The sequence below is a fragment of the Aotus nancymaae genome, unplaced genomic scaffold (assembly GCF_030222135.1).
Source record: "Aotus nancymaae isolate 86718 unplaced genomic scaffold, 86718_ANA_hifiasm-v0.15.2.pri h1tg000002l, whole genome shotgun sequence".
In the NCBI taxonomy this organism is placed as follows: domain Eukaryota; kingdom Metazoa; phylum Chordata; class Mammalia; order Primates; family Aotidae; genus Aotus; species Aotus nancymaae.
In genome coordinates, this window is record NW_026988413.1 from 576,319 (window position 1) to 590,344 (window position 14,026).

Here is a 14,026-nt window from a genome sequence, read left to right on the forward strand (position 1 = left end):
TCATCTTTAGGATGGTATCTTTTGAGTAGGGCACCAATAGCTCCAGGTGTTCTGAATATGAAATAGAATTTCCTGGAAAAACACAGGCAGGATGGAAGGTTTACAAAGTCCCTTGAGCTCATTATCCCGAAGGGTTGGGAGGAGGGTGCTGTGGTTGAGCGTGCCTAATGAATGGTCTAACAAGATCCCAGGTGACCCCAGGGCTGCTGTTCTCCATCTCACTTTGAATAACAGAATGACACTAACAGTGGGATTTTTTTTGATGGAGGAATGGCCTTTTGAAAGGGAGCATCTTCAGAATCTAGCAGCTGGGATCAGATTATTCTTTTGTTGAATCAACTCAGATCTGCCAAGACAGCATCTTCCTAAGGTACTAAAAAGGGAGAGATGGCGGTGACCTTCCTAAGGCTATTTGGATTTCTCCCTCCTTAGTTGGTAATCTTATTAACAGTTGTTGATAAAATATCATTAATGTCATGATATTAACATCCCCAGTAAAGGAAATAAGTAAATTGTTTTTCAAATATCATAACTTGTTTTATGTCAGAATATTTTTAAAAACTGTCTACTATACGTGGTTCAGGAATTTTCTTGCAGTTCTTGGATGTTAATATCAAATTAGATCTTGTAGGAAAAGATTTATTTGCAAGCGTTTCAGTATGATTGTGTTTTCCACTAGGGTTAAAAAATAAATGCCATTTGAACAGTTCCATCTGTCATGGAAAAACGTGAGACATTTGTACAAGCCGTGTCTAAGGAGCTGGTTGGAGAGTTTTTGCAATTTGTTCAACTTGATGTAAGTTTCATGTTTTAGTTTTGTTGTGATTTTTGACTGTGAATATAAAATATGTTCTAAAATCATTATGTCTCCAAACAAAACATAGTTATCTCAGTGAATCCTTAGAGACCAATGTTTATTTGAAAGAAGAAAACCAAACCCTTTGTACTCAAATCCACCTGCTGGTGGGCTAAGCTAAGATATAAAAGATAAACAGAAGTTAACCAGTCAAAGAGGGCTGTTGTGGGGAAGGACCCATCTAACCAAGAAGGTTACTCTGAGGACTAGAGAAGGCTTGTTGTGTTTGAATTTGAAGTTCAGCAGGAAGGCAGAAGATGAGGCTAGCGGTTAGGCTATGTGGGCCTTTACCACGTGCTTGAAGCTGGCAAGGGAGAAAGAGAGCAGAAGAGGAGAGAGAACCAGTGGACAAATTAGAGGTAAGGACAAAAATATGGTTTGCTTTTTGGAAATATTCCTTTGGCTTCAAGTGAAAAGTATGTCAAAGGGATATATTTAAGAGACTAACCTCTTAGGTCCTGCTTTTCATGAAGATGGTTGCATTAGGAACTGGAAATGGGAGGCTGCTTGGAAGTAGAGTGACGGCATTGTTGGATTGATTGGATATGGGGGAGGGCCCAGGCATCTGACTGTGTAATTCCATTCAGCAAGCTCTTGATTGTGGGAAGAGGGTGGATTCAAGGGAGAAGGTGGTTCCATTTTGGAGGTGGTAGATGACTGCTGGTGGGATGTGCACCAACAGAGGGCCAGTAGTCAGACCTGCAAGTCTCAATACCAGGGGAAAGGCCTGGGCTAGAGACAGGTTGGGCATGGAAACCTAAGTCGTGGGAATGCCTTCGGTTATTTCTCTAGTGTTTCAGAGAAAAGGGCCTCGGACAGAGCTCTGAGGAAGCCAGCATTGGAGGCACAGACTCTGAAATACAAAAGTATCTTAGCATACTTGTCTCACTTGTTCTTATTATGTGGTGAGAATCAAACTAGTGACAACAAAGAATTAGAGAAGAATCTAATAATGAATTTGTTACTAGTAACAGTTAAGAAATTGGTTTTCTTTATAAGAGAAATGAGCTTGTATGTTTTGGTCTTATAAAATGATACCCTGTAAACTTAAAAATAATCACAAACTCACAGGCATCTTGTCACCATAGAAGTGTTTATAAGAGCAAATTAGTTAGATGTTATATAAATGTTTGCTTTAGCAGTAGCAGTGTATATAGCTTGTATTGGAAATGCAATATATACACATTTTAAAGTCTAAAAGATTGCTGTTGCAAAGTGCATACCATAATGTCAACAAAATCACAGCAAACTAAATTGAAAATCAGAGATAAAAATCGTAAGTCAGAATCACACTGGCGGTCACAGTGACAAGTGCCCTTCTGCTGTGCACCGTTTCCAGCCACCCCCGTCGTGTGCCAACCAGCCTTTGCAGTGCTGCTGGGCAGCCAGCAGACATCTCAGGAGAATTCCGAATTAGTCCTTATACTAACGAGGCGTTAACTCTAGTTTATCAATAAGCTTTATTGACACTTAACAGTTCAGCTTAGTACCTGGTCACTGTGTAGCTCTTAAAGGTAAAAATGAAAATTTGTAGGATTGTGCATCATGTGGTTTCATCAAGTTGAATGACATAAATGTCATTTTATATAATTATGATGTTTTCCCATAGTTTAATTTGATAAGAACTTAAATCAGTTTGAGGCTTATCAGGGAAACCTCTCCAAGTTTGATTAGTTCTGTTGTAATCCCACACGTGCATTGCCAACAATCACTGCACTCTGCAGAATTGGTTAAAAAAAACCCAGAGATTATGGGGAAAATGGAGGTTGAGGGGCAACACTGAAAAATTTTGCCGGTAACACGTTAAAAACAGATAGGAACCTAATAAAACAGCAGCATAATTTTAGATGTCAAATCACTAAGAAATACATAAATACTATAGTAAGCATGGCACTTTAGCTTGAAAAATATTTAAAGTGTATAGTTGGAAGTGGGTGCCTATGCTTCCAGGGTACACCTGCTCCTCTGTGTGTAAGAGGAAGAAAATGAGGTAGAACAGAGGAGAAAAAGGCAAGCTGGGCAGAGGGGAATAGGGGGCATTAGAGAGCACAGTGAAGTGGGGTGGGGCACAACGTGCGGCCCAGGTGTGAATGCACTGAGCTGCTAGGTGTCAGATACGTTTCATGGGGTCCTGGTGGCTCCAGTCAGTGGGTGCAGTTTTCTGCATTCACCTGGTTAAATTTCTTGTCAGCTTGATGAAACCACGTGATGCACGGCAGAATTGATTATACCATGTGCCCTTGTCCTTCTTGGAGAATCAGTGATGGGGAGTGGGACACAGCAATGAGGAGAATTCCGTCATTTAACAAACGTGCCCTGAATGCCTTCTGTATGCCAGACACTGCACTGAGAGTTGGGGTCATAGTACACACAAAGCAAAGTTTCTGCACAAATGGGGTTTATGTTCTAAAAGTAGAGGAAGAAAAACAAGACACATATATAAATATTAAAGCAGGTAGAGGCTGGGTGCAGTGACTCACGCCTGTAATCCCAGAGCTTTAGGAGGCTGAGGCAGGAGGATCGTTTGAGGCCAGGAGTTTGAGGTTGCAGTGAGCTATGATTGTGCAACTGCACTCCTGCCTGGGTGACAAAGCAAGACCCTGTCTCAAAAAAAAAAAAAACCAAAAAGATACTACTACTAACTACTACTAATCAAGCAAGTAGAAGCTGGGAATGATGGAGTGGCTAAAGAAAACCTCAGAGATGATATTTGATCAGAGTTGGTACAGTCAGGTGATTCTTGCTGAGGATATGTTCTGAAAAATGCATCATTAGGTAATTTCATTGTTGTGAGACTATCGTAAAGTGTGCTTACATACACACAGTGGGGAGCAGCCCACTTATACACCTGGGTTAGTTGGTACAGTACCATTCTAGGCTACAAACCTATATAACGTGTTACTGTACTGTAGGGCTGTTGGCCCCACAGGGTCGTGGGGTGTCCCTTATGCTGTGCTGAGGTGCAGGATCTGAAAAGTAAAGAGACAGGACACTGAAGAACTGGAGAAGAGCAGCTGGACTTGGGGGGCCATGCCACCTATGAGCGGAGACAGGCAAGGTCCCAAATGCCCAGAAGCATCTGTATTTATTGGGTACAAGCAGGGGGCAGGGTTGTGAGTGAGGTCATCATCTATAGGCTTAGTAACAGGGCGCACATAATCACGTGAGTCACAAGCGAGGGGGCCACCCCATCATGTCACCTGGGCAGAGAGGTGGGCCGTGTGCAGTAGAGGGCCGTGCCATGCACAGTAGTAGAGGTTCGTGTACAGAAAAGGGGTCCACCCCCATTAGGTCACTGAGGCAAGGAGGTGGGCTGTGTGCAGCAGGTGTCGTGCACGACACTTCTTATCTGGGGGCTGGAGACTTCAAAGGGTTTCTAATAGAAGGACACTGTAAGCCAGTGCAGTGGGAGCTGACAGACCTGTGCTCTTCTCTTAAGATATTTATGGGAGGATGATTTGAGCCAGCACAGAAAAGACTGACAGGGTGTACAGTTGCCGTGATTGGTGACACCAGACAGGTTCTTCTCCCCCGGTTATTTGCGGGATCTCAGGCCTGAGGCCGACTTTCCACAGGAACTTCATGCAAGGTGCTACAACTCCTCTATCAGGAGGAGAGGCTCTTGCTCCAAGCCTGCCATAGAGTGTGTGCCCTTTCAGGCAGGGCCGCCGCCGCCTGGGTCTTTGGTTCTCGTCCTGGTCTTGCCGTTTTCCCATGTACTGCTTCTGTTCTGTGACTGCTCTAGGCATTCCTCCTTCTACAAACTACTATATGGTTCTATGGAAGGATTCTATAAATCAGCACTAAATGTGTCGGTACAGCTCCGACTACATCCGTTATATGATTATATAGAAAGATTATACGGGACTAAGTGTGATTATATATACAAGCTAGATATAGTAAGCAGTAAGTTATATGATTATATAGAAAGATTATATGGGACTAAGTGTGATTATATATACAAGCTAGATATAGTAAGCAGTGAGTTATATGATTATATAGAAAGATTATATGGGACTAAGTGTGATTATATATATAAGCTAGATATAGTAAGCAGTGAGTTATATGATTATATAGAAAGATTATATGGGACTAAGTGTGATTATATATACAAGCTAGATATAGTAAGCAGTGAGTTATATGATTATATAGAAAGATTATATGGGACTAAGTGTGATTATATATACAAGCTAGATATAGTAAGCAGTGAGTTATATGATTATATAGAAAGATTATATGGGACTAAGTGTGATTATATATACAAGCTAGATATAGTAAGCAGTAAGTTATATGATTGTATAGAAAGATTATACGGGACTAAGTGTGATTATATATACAAGCTAGATATAGTAAGCAGTGAGTTGTATGATTATATAGAAAGATTATATGGGACTAAGTGTGATTATATATACAAGCTAGATATAGTAAGCAGTGAGTTATATGATTATATAGAAAGATTATATGGGACTAAGTGTGATTATATATACAAGCTAGATATAGTAAGCAGTGAGTTGTATGATTATATAGAAAGATTATATGGGACTAAGTGTGATTATATATACAAGCTAGATATAGTAAGCAGTAAGTTATATGATTGTATAGAAAGATTATATGGGACTAAGTGTGATTATATATACAAGCTAGATATAAGTAAGCAGTGAGTTATATGATTATATAGAAAGATTATACGGGACTAAGTGTGATTATATATATAAGCTAGATATAGTAAGCAGAGAGTTATATGATTATATAGAAAGATTATATGGGACTAAGTGTGATTATATATACAAGCTAGATATAAGTAAGCAGTGAGTTATATGATTATATAGAAAGATTATATGGGACTAAGTGTGATTATATATATAAGCTAGATATAGTAAGCAGTGAGTTATATGATTATATAGAAAGATTATACGGGACTAAGTGTGATTATATATACAAGCTAGATATAGTAAGCAGTGAGTTATGCTTCAGGCACTAATTGTGCCTGCAGTCTGCACAGTTCTTCCTCGGTGCCCATGCGGGAGTTACCCACACTGTACTGGATACTGTAGGCACAGTTTTATAACACAGTGGTAAATGTGTATCTAAACAGGATAAGGTACGGTAAAAATACAGCGTAAAACATAAAGAGTGATACACCTGAATAGGGTACTTACTATGACTGGAGGTTGCAGCACTGGAAGTCGTTCTTTGAGTAAGTGAGTAGTGAGTAAATATGAAGGCCTCATGCTCGTCGTACACTACGGTAGACTATAAACATTATACTTGGGCTATAGTAAATTTATAAAAAACACTTTTCTTCAATAATAAATTAACTTTAGCTTACTCTAACTGTTTTACTCGATAAAATTTTTAAAAAATTAAACTTTAAAAATCTTTTATAATAAGTTAGCTTAAAACACAAACTCATTTTGCTTTACAAAAAAATCTTTATTTTAGTTTAACTTTTATATTCAGGGCACATGTGCAGGTTTGTTACATAGGTCATCTTGTGTCATCGGGGTTTATTGTACAGATTAGTTCATCACCCAGATATATATATATATTTTTTTAGATAGAGTTTTGCTCTTGTTGTCTAGGCTGGAGTGCAGTGGCACAATTTCAGCTCACCGTGACCTCTGCCTCCTGGATTCAAGTGATTCTCTTGCCTCAGCCTCCCGAGTAGCTGGGACTACAGGCATGCGCCACCACACCTGGCTAATTTTTGTATTTTTAGTAGAGATGGGGTTTCTCCATGTTAATCGGGCTTGTCTCAAACTCCTGACCTCAGGTGATTCACCTGCCTTGGCCTTCCAAAGTGCTGGGATTACAGGCGTGAGCCACTGTGCCTGGCCATCTATTTTTACTTTTTAAACTTTTTTTGTTAAAAACTAAGGCACAAACACATACATTAGCATGAACCTATACCAAGTCAGGATCGTCAATATCACTGTCTTCCACCTGAACATCTTGTCCTAGTGGAAGGTCTTCAAGGGCAATAACAGACATGCAGCTGTCATATCGTCTCCTATGATAACAGTGTTTTCTTCAGGAATTTCTCTTGAAGCAGCTGCCTAAGGCTAGTTTACAGTTAACTTAAAAAAACAATGTAAAAGGAATACACTTGGAAGCAATGATAAAAAATAGGTTTGTTTACACCAACATTGCCACAAACTTTAAAAGATTAAAAGATTAATCATTGCCACAAAGTGATTAATCTTTTAAACTATGATGTTTTGGTAGCCATGACATCACTAGGTGATAAGATCAGAGATCCAAATGGGCCGTGTAGAGATTTGGGAAAAGAAGATTCTAGACAAAAGGAATGGGAAAGACTGAGACCCTGAGGCAGGGCACACTTGGGAAGCTAAGGGTGTGGACTTACTAAGGAGGAGGAGCGCGGCAGGGTTAGGGTGGAGAAGTAATTTCTTTCCTGTTGAAATAATTGCTAAGTTAAAAGCTGGAAGAGAAATTCAAAGGAATCATGAATACTCTGAATAACCTATACCCAGATTTACCAGTTGGTACCACTTGCCACATTTTCTTTATTATTCTTTGTGTTTACATTTTTTTAAATCACTCGAGTCAGTTGTAGGCATTGTGCCTCTTTATTTCTAAACATTTCAGTTTGTATTTTTCTAAATTAAAGATATTCTGTTATATAACCATATTAAAATCCTCAAAATCAGGAAATTTAACATTGCAGATAATCCTGTTAAATAACCCTCTGCAGCCTATGTCCTGTCCTCTTGAATCTGGATTGGGCTTGTGCCTACTTTGATGGACGGAATATTGAAGAAGTGGCTTTCAGAAAATTTGGCAGCTTCTCCTTCTCTTTGGCGCCCCTGGTTGTCATGTAAGATGTTCAGGATCACTCCCTGCTGGAGAGAGAGAGACCACACACAAAGGCTGGAGGATGAGACTACAGAGGGAGACCTCATTAGTGGGCACCAAAGTGCCAGACATTCAACACCCAGTTGCCACCTTAAGCACAGGCATGAGACCCTAAGAGTGAGCATCTGAGTCATGAGATACAGTAAAATTGTTGCTTTATGCTACCAAGTTTTTTTTATGATGCAATAAGACTTCTCCTGCTTCATACACATTGTGCCAATCACAAGAGAATAGCTCCCTGTGGGCATATAGACTACAAAAAGGCACCCATGCTGGGCACCGGTGGCCAGGGCACTCACATAGCGAGGTGAGGCCCTGCAGGATTTTCACCCCACGGGCCCCTCAGCCTCGTATGCTTTGTACAGCACAGGGCTGCACAGCTCTGCAGCCTGGTGCTAGAGGAGGTTGTGGAGGGATGCCCACAGGCAGCTCCCTAGTCTGCATGTGCTCTTCCTAACTGTGGGCGTTTGTGTTGCCCTGCCTTTGCCCAGTGTCCTATGGCCCTAGAGGCCTGGGCTGTCACTGCTAATGTGGCAGTGCCAGGCAATGACCACCCCAAGGCCACTCTGGGGAGAGGCTGAACAGCTTTTGTCCCTCATCCTTTCCTTGCCCTTCCAGCCAGCTCTCTTCTGTCCTGGGCAACAGCCACTCATTCCTCGCATCCCCAGCTCCAAACAGCCTTCAGTGAAGCTGGGTGTGTGTCTCATTTTGTTGCTATTGTTTGTTACTGAAACCTGTCTCACTCTCATTTCTTCAGGGTTGATTTTTCAGGAAGGAGTTAGCAGCCCATCCTAGTTTGTTGCACAGGTGGATGGGCAGCTATTTCTCTTCCTTTAGACTATACCCTTTAGCATATACCTCTAATAGATTTTAACAGTCTGTTGGGTGTTATTCTTGCACCTAGACTGTGAGCTTATTCAGGGCAGGGTGGGATCTGATTCATCTCTGTGCCCTAACTAATCATCAACTAATATTTCCTCATCAATCAACTAATATTTTAGTTACATCAGTAACTAAAATAGTTACATCAGTCAACTAATATTTCCTCATGTAAGCATCATGAATCAGCCCGGTCATTTCACTGGTCACCTTCAGTCACCAGTTTGCCCTGAATAGAAAGAACATCTTCATCTTTGAACACAGCAGCTGTAGTCTGTTACCCAGGCTAGGACCCCAGCACCAAAACTGTCCATTAATGTACTGGAAAATTACCATTAATGGACTTAAGTGGGTCATTAACTTATTGTTTTTGCATAATTGAGGCATAAAGAATTATTCAGCTGTTCATGATTGAATGTCTTGTCTATAGGCAGATCAAGATACTGTCTAAGGTCAAACATTTGAGAGCTGGTCTGTGTTTGCACATGATTGACAGGCAAAGGGCTAAAGAAAAGGGAGAGGAGAAGTGAAGGGGAGGAGGGTCAAGGAAACGAGGGAAGAGAGGAGATAAAAGTGAATAAGTAGAGGCAGAAAAAGAGCTAGATGAAAGATGGAGGAGTGCTAAGAGGAGAAAACAAACACCAGGGCAGGTGAGGGGCTAGGAGAGCAGGAAGAGAGGGAGAGGGAGGGATGGAGGGCTTATGAGATATCTTTACTCTAGTTTCTCCATCTTACTGTGTTTTGTATGACTCTGATAGATTTGAAGAGTGTGAGTGGCTGTTTTGTGGCATAGCGTTCGTTTTGCATCTGTTGAGGGTCTTATTAAATTTTAGTGTGCATTTTGTCAGGAACTGCTTAACAGTGTTAGGTCCTCGGTGCTGTCAAGACAGGAAGTGCATGGCGTGGTCTGTCCGTCCCGGTATGGGTAGGTGTCCACCAGGTCTCTTCTGGGAGCCTTCCTCTGTGGGAAAGTGGTGACATCGTAACGTCCTGCTGCTCACCAGGCTTCTGCCCACTTGTTTTAGCATCTTCTGATAATTCTTGCCAGAGTCCATAATTATTGTGATGGCTATAAAACTGGGATTTTCTAACCCCGTTATTCGCTGACATTCTAGAGCGTGCAGGTGCTATTAATTAATGATTTGATCTTTATCATCAGTATGCCCTCCTTGATTTTTTTCTCTTTAGTGACAGGCTCCTGCTACGTTGCCCAGGGTAGAGTGCAATGGTACAGTCACAGCTCACTGCAGCCCTTTCTCCCGGAGTGCCTCGCTTAGCCTCGTTGATTCTTATTTTTTTATTTTATTTATTTTTATTTATCTTTATTTTTTTTGAGACGGAGTTTCGCTCTTGTTACCCAGGCTGGAGTGCAATGGCGCGGTCTTGGCTCACTGCAACCTCCGCCTCCTGGGTTCAGGCAATTCTCCTGCCTCAGCCTCCCAAGTAGTTGGGATTACAGGCACGCACCACCGTGCCCAGCTAATTTTTGTATTTTTAGTAGAGACGGGGTTTCACCTTGTTGACCAGGATGGTCTCGATCTCTTGACCTCGTGATCCACCCGCCTTGGCCTCCCAAAGTGCTGGGATTATAGGCGTGAGCCACCGCGCCCGGCCTCGTTGATTCTTATTTTATTCAATTGGTTATAATTCATCACTGTCACTGTTTGGTGCTCATGTTATCCCAAATTTGGCTACAGGGAGTCCCTTTAACTGGATTCTATGCCCTTTTGATGAGGGCCTCTATTCGCTCCATCAAAGAGTAGATGAGGTCATCTCACTAAGAGGAAATGGGTTTAGAGGGTTTTGGGGGGAGATCTGAAATAATCTTGTTGGCTAGTGGGAGAGAATGATATTGAGGGATGAGTAGGAGGTGGTGTCAAGGGCCCACATGGGACTGGAATCCGTGGCCACGGTATTATTATTGCCATTGTTACTGAACTTTAGCCTGCTTTTGTAATCTAATTCTGAGTTTGGAGATGGTGGACATTTGGGTCCCATTTAGGGGAGGTTTTGCTGAGTGGGTGAAACTTTAAACTCCAAAGATTAGGATACTAGAAAAGAATAGGTGGAGAATCCCCCTGCTTCTTCCCTTTTAGGAGTGGGTTTTGAATACTGCAACCAACTCTTGAACTTGTAATGAAGTTGACACTTAAACTTTTAATGACATTATGGAAAGGATATAATTAATTTTTTTGTATTTGAAATGTGACACTTGCTATTTATGTTACAGAAAGAGGCCTCTGATCCTTTCAGCCTAAATGAATTACTGGATGAATTATCAAGGAAACAGAAAGAAGAATTATGGCAAAGACTGAAGGATTTATTGACAGATGTGTTGTTAGAAAGCCCAGTGGATGGGTGGCAGGTAGTGGAAGCCCAGGGTGAAGATAATATGGAAACAGAACATGGCTCAAAAATGGTAGTATTTGTTTTTCAAAAATTCAAAAATTTGTTTTTCAATAGAGAAACATTTTCTCTCTTTTTTTTGTTAAAAAATAACTGTTCATTGTGTATCACTGAATTTTACATTAAAACAAATTTTGAAGTTAGAAGTTAAGAATTTTAGTTCGGTCTGTTTGTTGTAGTCTTATTCACTTTGCAACCCTACTGTTATTAATCTAATACTAAATATTGCTGTTCTTTTAGGATGATTGACTTGTATTCAACTTTAATTCTTTTAGAATAAGCTAGAATTGTGACTTGATTTTTAGGAAATTTGTAACTGAAATTTCTTCTAAAAACTGATTTTAAGTTGATTTTAATTCACTCGTGCTTTGGTTTCTCATTTATAGAGAAAAAGCATAGAAATAATTTATGCAATTACATCTGTGATTCTTGCTTCTGTATTTGTAATAAATGAAAATGAGAACTACGAAGCCTTACTGGAATGTGTTATTATATTAAATGGTGAGTTGACTTTGTTATAAATGGTGTATTTAAAAGCGGGTGTTGAAATGATGCTTTGTAAAAGGAAGCTAGTTGTTTTCGTGAGCATTGTTAAATTCAGTAGCAGAAGTGATATAAAGGTGTAGCTTTGCAGTCAAGTTCTTTTTCTTCAGTTAGAATAGGAGCATACTTGCATAAGGGCTGTCCTGAATACTTATTTATTCTTTTTTTTTTTTTAGAGCCAGAATCTCGCTCTGTTGTCCAAGCTGGAGTGCAGTGGCATGATCCCAGCTCACTGTAGCCTTAACCTTCTGGGCTCTAGCGATACTCTCACCTCAGCCTCCTGAGTAGCTGGGACCATAGGCACATGCTGTTTGTTTTTGTTTTTTGTTAGAGACAGGATCTCACTCTGTTGCTCAGGCTGGTCTCAAACTCCTGGGTTCAAATGATCCTCCCACCTTGCCCTGGCAAAGTGCTGGGATTACAGGCGTGAGCCATCATGTCTGGCCTAATTAGTTTAATTTAAGCTCCATTCAGATGCTACAGATGGTGAGATGGGCAGTACTCAGTAACTAACTGCTATTGTTTACAGGTTTTCCAGGGAAGTCTTTCACTTACTGGACCAATGATCAAAAACTTGTTTAGAGGAAAATACCTGATTGTGTGATTACCACTGCTAGATAGTGTCAACTTAACCAAGAATTTGTGACATTGAATTTTTTCTTTGAATATGTTGTGAACATGATCTGAGGAGTAATCGTTGACTCCTAGGGGAGTTTTACTATACTGAAATTTAAATGATGGTACTTTTCAAGTTTTAACAAAACTGTAAAACTACTTATTAATTTAGGAGGTACATTAGTCTAAGTTAATGAAAAATATAAAAATTATTTACAAAAGATGTAAAAATGATGATATTTAAGAAAAATTTTCACATGCCCTCATCCCTCGCTGTACAAGTGTAATTAATTTCATGTGACAAATTCTCTCATCAACCTTCTCATTCTTAGCATCACTTGGATTTATGTATCTGTTTCATAGTACATTGTTTTATTCTGAATTCTTGAGTTGGAATACAGTGTCTTATTAAAAAGTCACCCCTAATCAGGATGAAAATAGCTCCTAAATGGTTTGTGAATTTTACTATCAGTTTATTTGTACAGTCTGCAAATAACTGGTGAAATGATTAGTGCTAACACTGTAGTTGCTATCAACTTCCCAGTTAATTCAGGAATGCTATATTCGTGAAATGGCATTCAGATACCTACAGATTATGAGCATTAGTATTATTAATTATTGAGCTTCTCTGTTAATAAAAGCACTGTAGTTTTTGTATTCATTATGGTAATTGCTTTTACTGTTTTTCACCTCTGAGCCAAAATTTGAGGTCAGCACATTGAGGGATCGTAGTGGATTATTGCTCAGTAGACCTGTCATGGCTCTGGCGTTAACAGGGTTACCATTGGTGTTGACACTGAGGCTTGGTTAGCCTCAGCATCTGCCTTTCTAAAGTTGGAGATTTGGGCAATATGATCTGTCTGAGGCTTTTGGTTCCAAAAATTTTTTTCTATTATGTCTGTTGAGTCTCTTTTTATAATAATTGTCAAACAGCTTTTCAGTTAACATTATTTGTGTTTTATTATTAATGTATATAAATCTTTGGGAAATTAAACATAAACTAATATTATTTGCTTAGCAAAGCTTTAAATAATATATAAAGTCATAATACTCTGTTGAATCTGAAGTAATAAGAATTTGCCCTACTAATTGGAAAATTACTGTGCTGTATTTTAGGTATTTTATATGCATTACCTGAGTCTGAACGAAAACTACAGAGTTCTATTCAGGATTTGTGTGTTACCTGGTGGGAGAAAGGCCTGCCTGCCAAGGAAGACACAGGAAAGACAGCCTTTGTCATGTTACTCAGGAGGAGTCTGGAGACTAAGACAGTATGCTCACTTTCTTTTCATTTTTTTTTTTTTTTAGAGACAGGGTCTCTCTCCATTACTCAAGCTGGAGTGCGGTTGGCATGATCATAGCTCACTACAGCCTCAAACTCCTGGACTCTAGCAGTCCTCCTGCCTCAGCCTCTGGAGTAGCTGGGACTGCAGGAGTACACCACCTACCTAAGACTTTATTTTAAAATGTCTTTCTAACATTCTAAACCTGTGCTACTCAACGTAGTAGCCACTAGCCACAGAAGGCTATTCAAATTTCAAGTTAAAAATAATTACAAATTCAGTTCCTCAGTTGCACTAGTCACATTTTAGTGACTACAGCAAAGTGAGGCTAATGTCTACTGCACTGGACAGTTCAGATGTGTAATATCTTCATCATTGAGGAAGTTCTTGAACTTGCTGGATTTTTGATTTTTTTTCCCCTATGTTTTAAAAAAATGTTCTGTAGAGCTACAAGTGGCATTTGCAAATTTTAAAATCTGTTTTTATTTGTCATTTTCTAATCTTTGATGAATCGACTAGAATTACCATTATTTATGATACAAAATATACTTGATTTGAAATAATGACT

General features: G+C 39.8%; 1 protein-coding gene across 1 annotated transcript in view; it reads left to right on the forward strand.

Annotated features, from left to right (window-relative positions):
* Positions 1 to 14,026, forward strand: part of NCAPG2 (non-SMC condensin II complex subunit G2) — an 83,518-nt gene that overhangs the window by 6,809 nt on the left and 62,683 nt on the right. Inside the window, exons 2-5 of the mRNA XM_064366991.1 lie at positions 680 to 796; positions 10,842 to 11,030; positions 11,404 to 11,518; positions 13,292 to 13,446. Coding sequence (XP_064223061.1) covers positions 719 to 796; positions 10,842 to 11,030; positions 11,404 to 11,518; positions 13,292 to 13,446 — 537 coding nt within the window. The 5' untranslated portion in view covers positions 680 to 718. The remainder of the gene's footprint in view (positions 1 to 679; positions 797 to 10,841; positions 11,031 to 11,403; positions 11,519 to 13,291; positions 13,447 to 14,026) is intronic.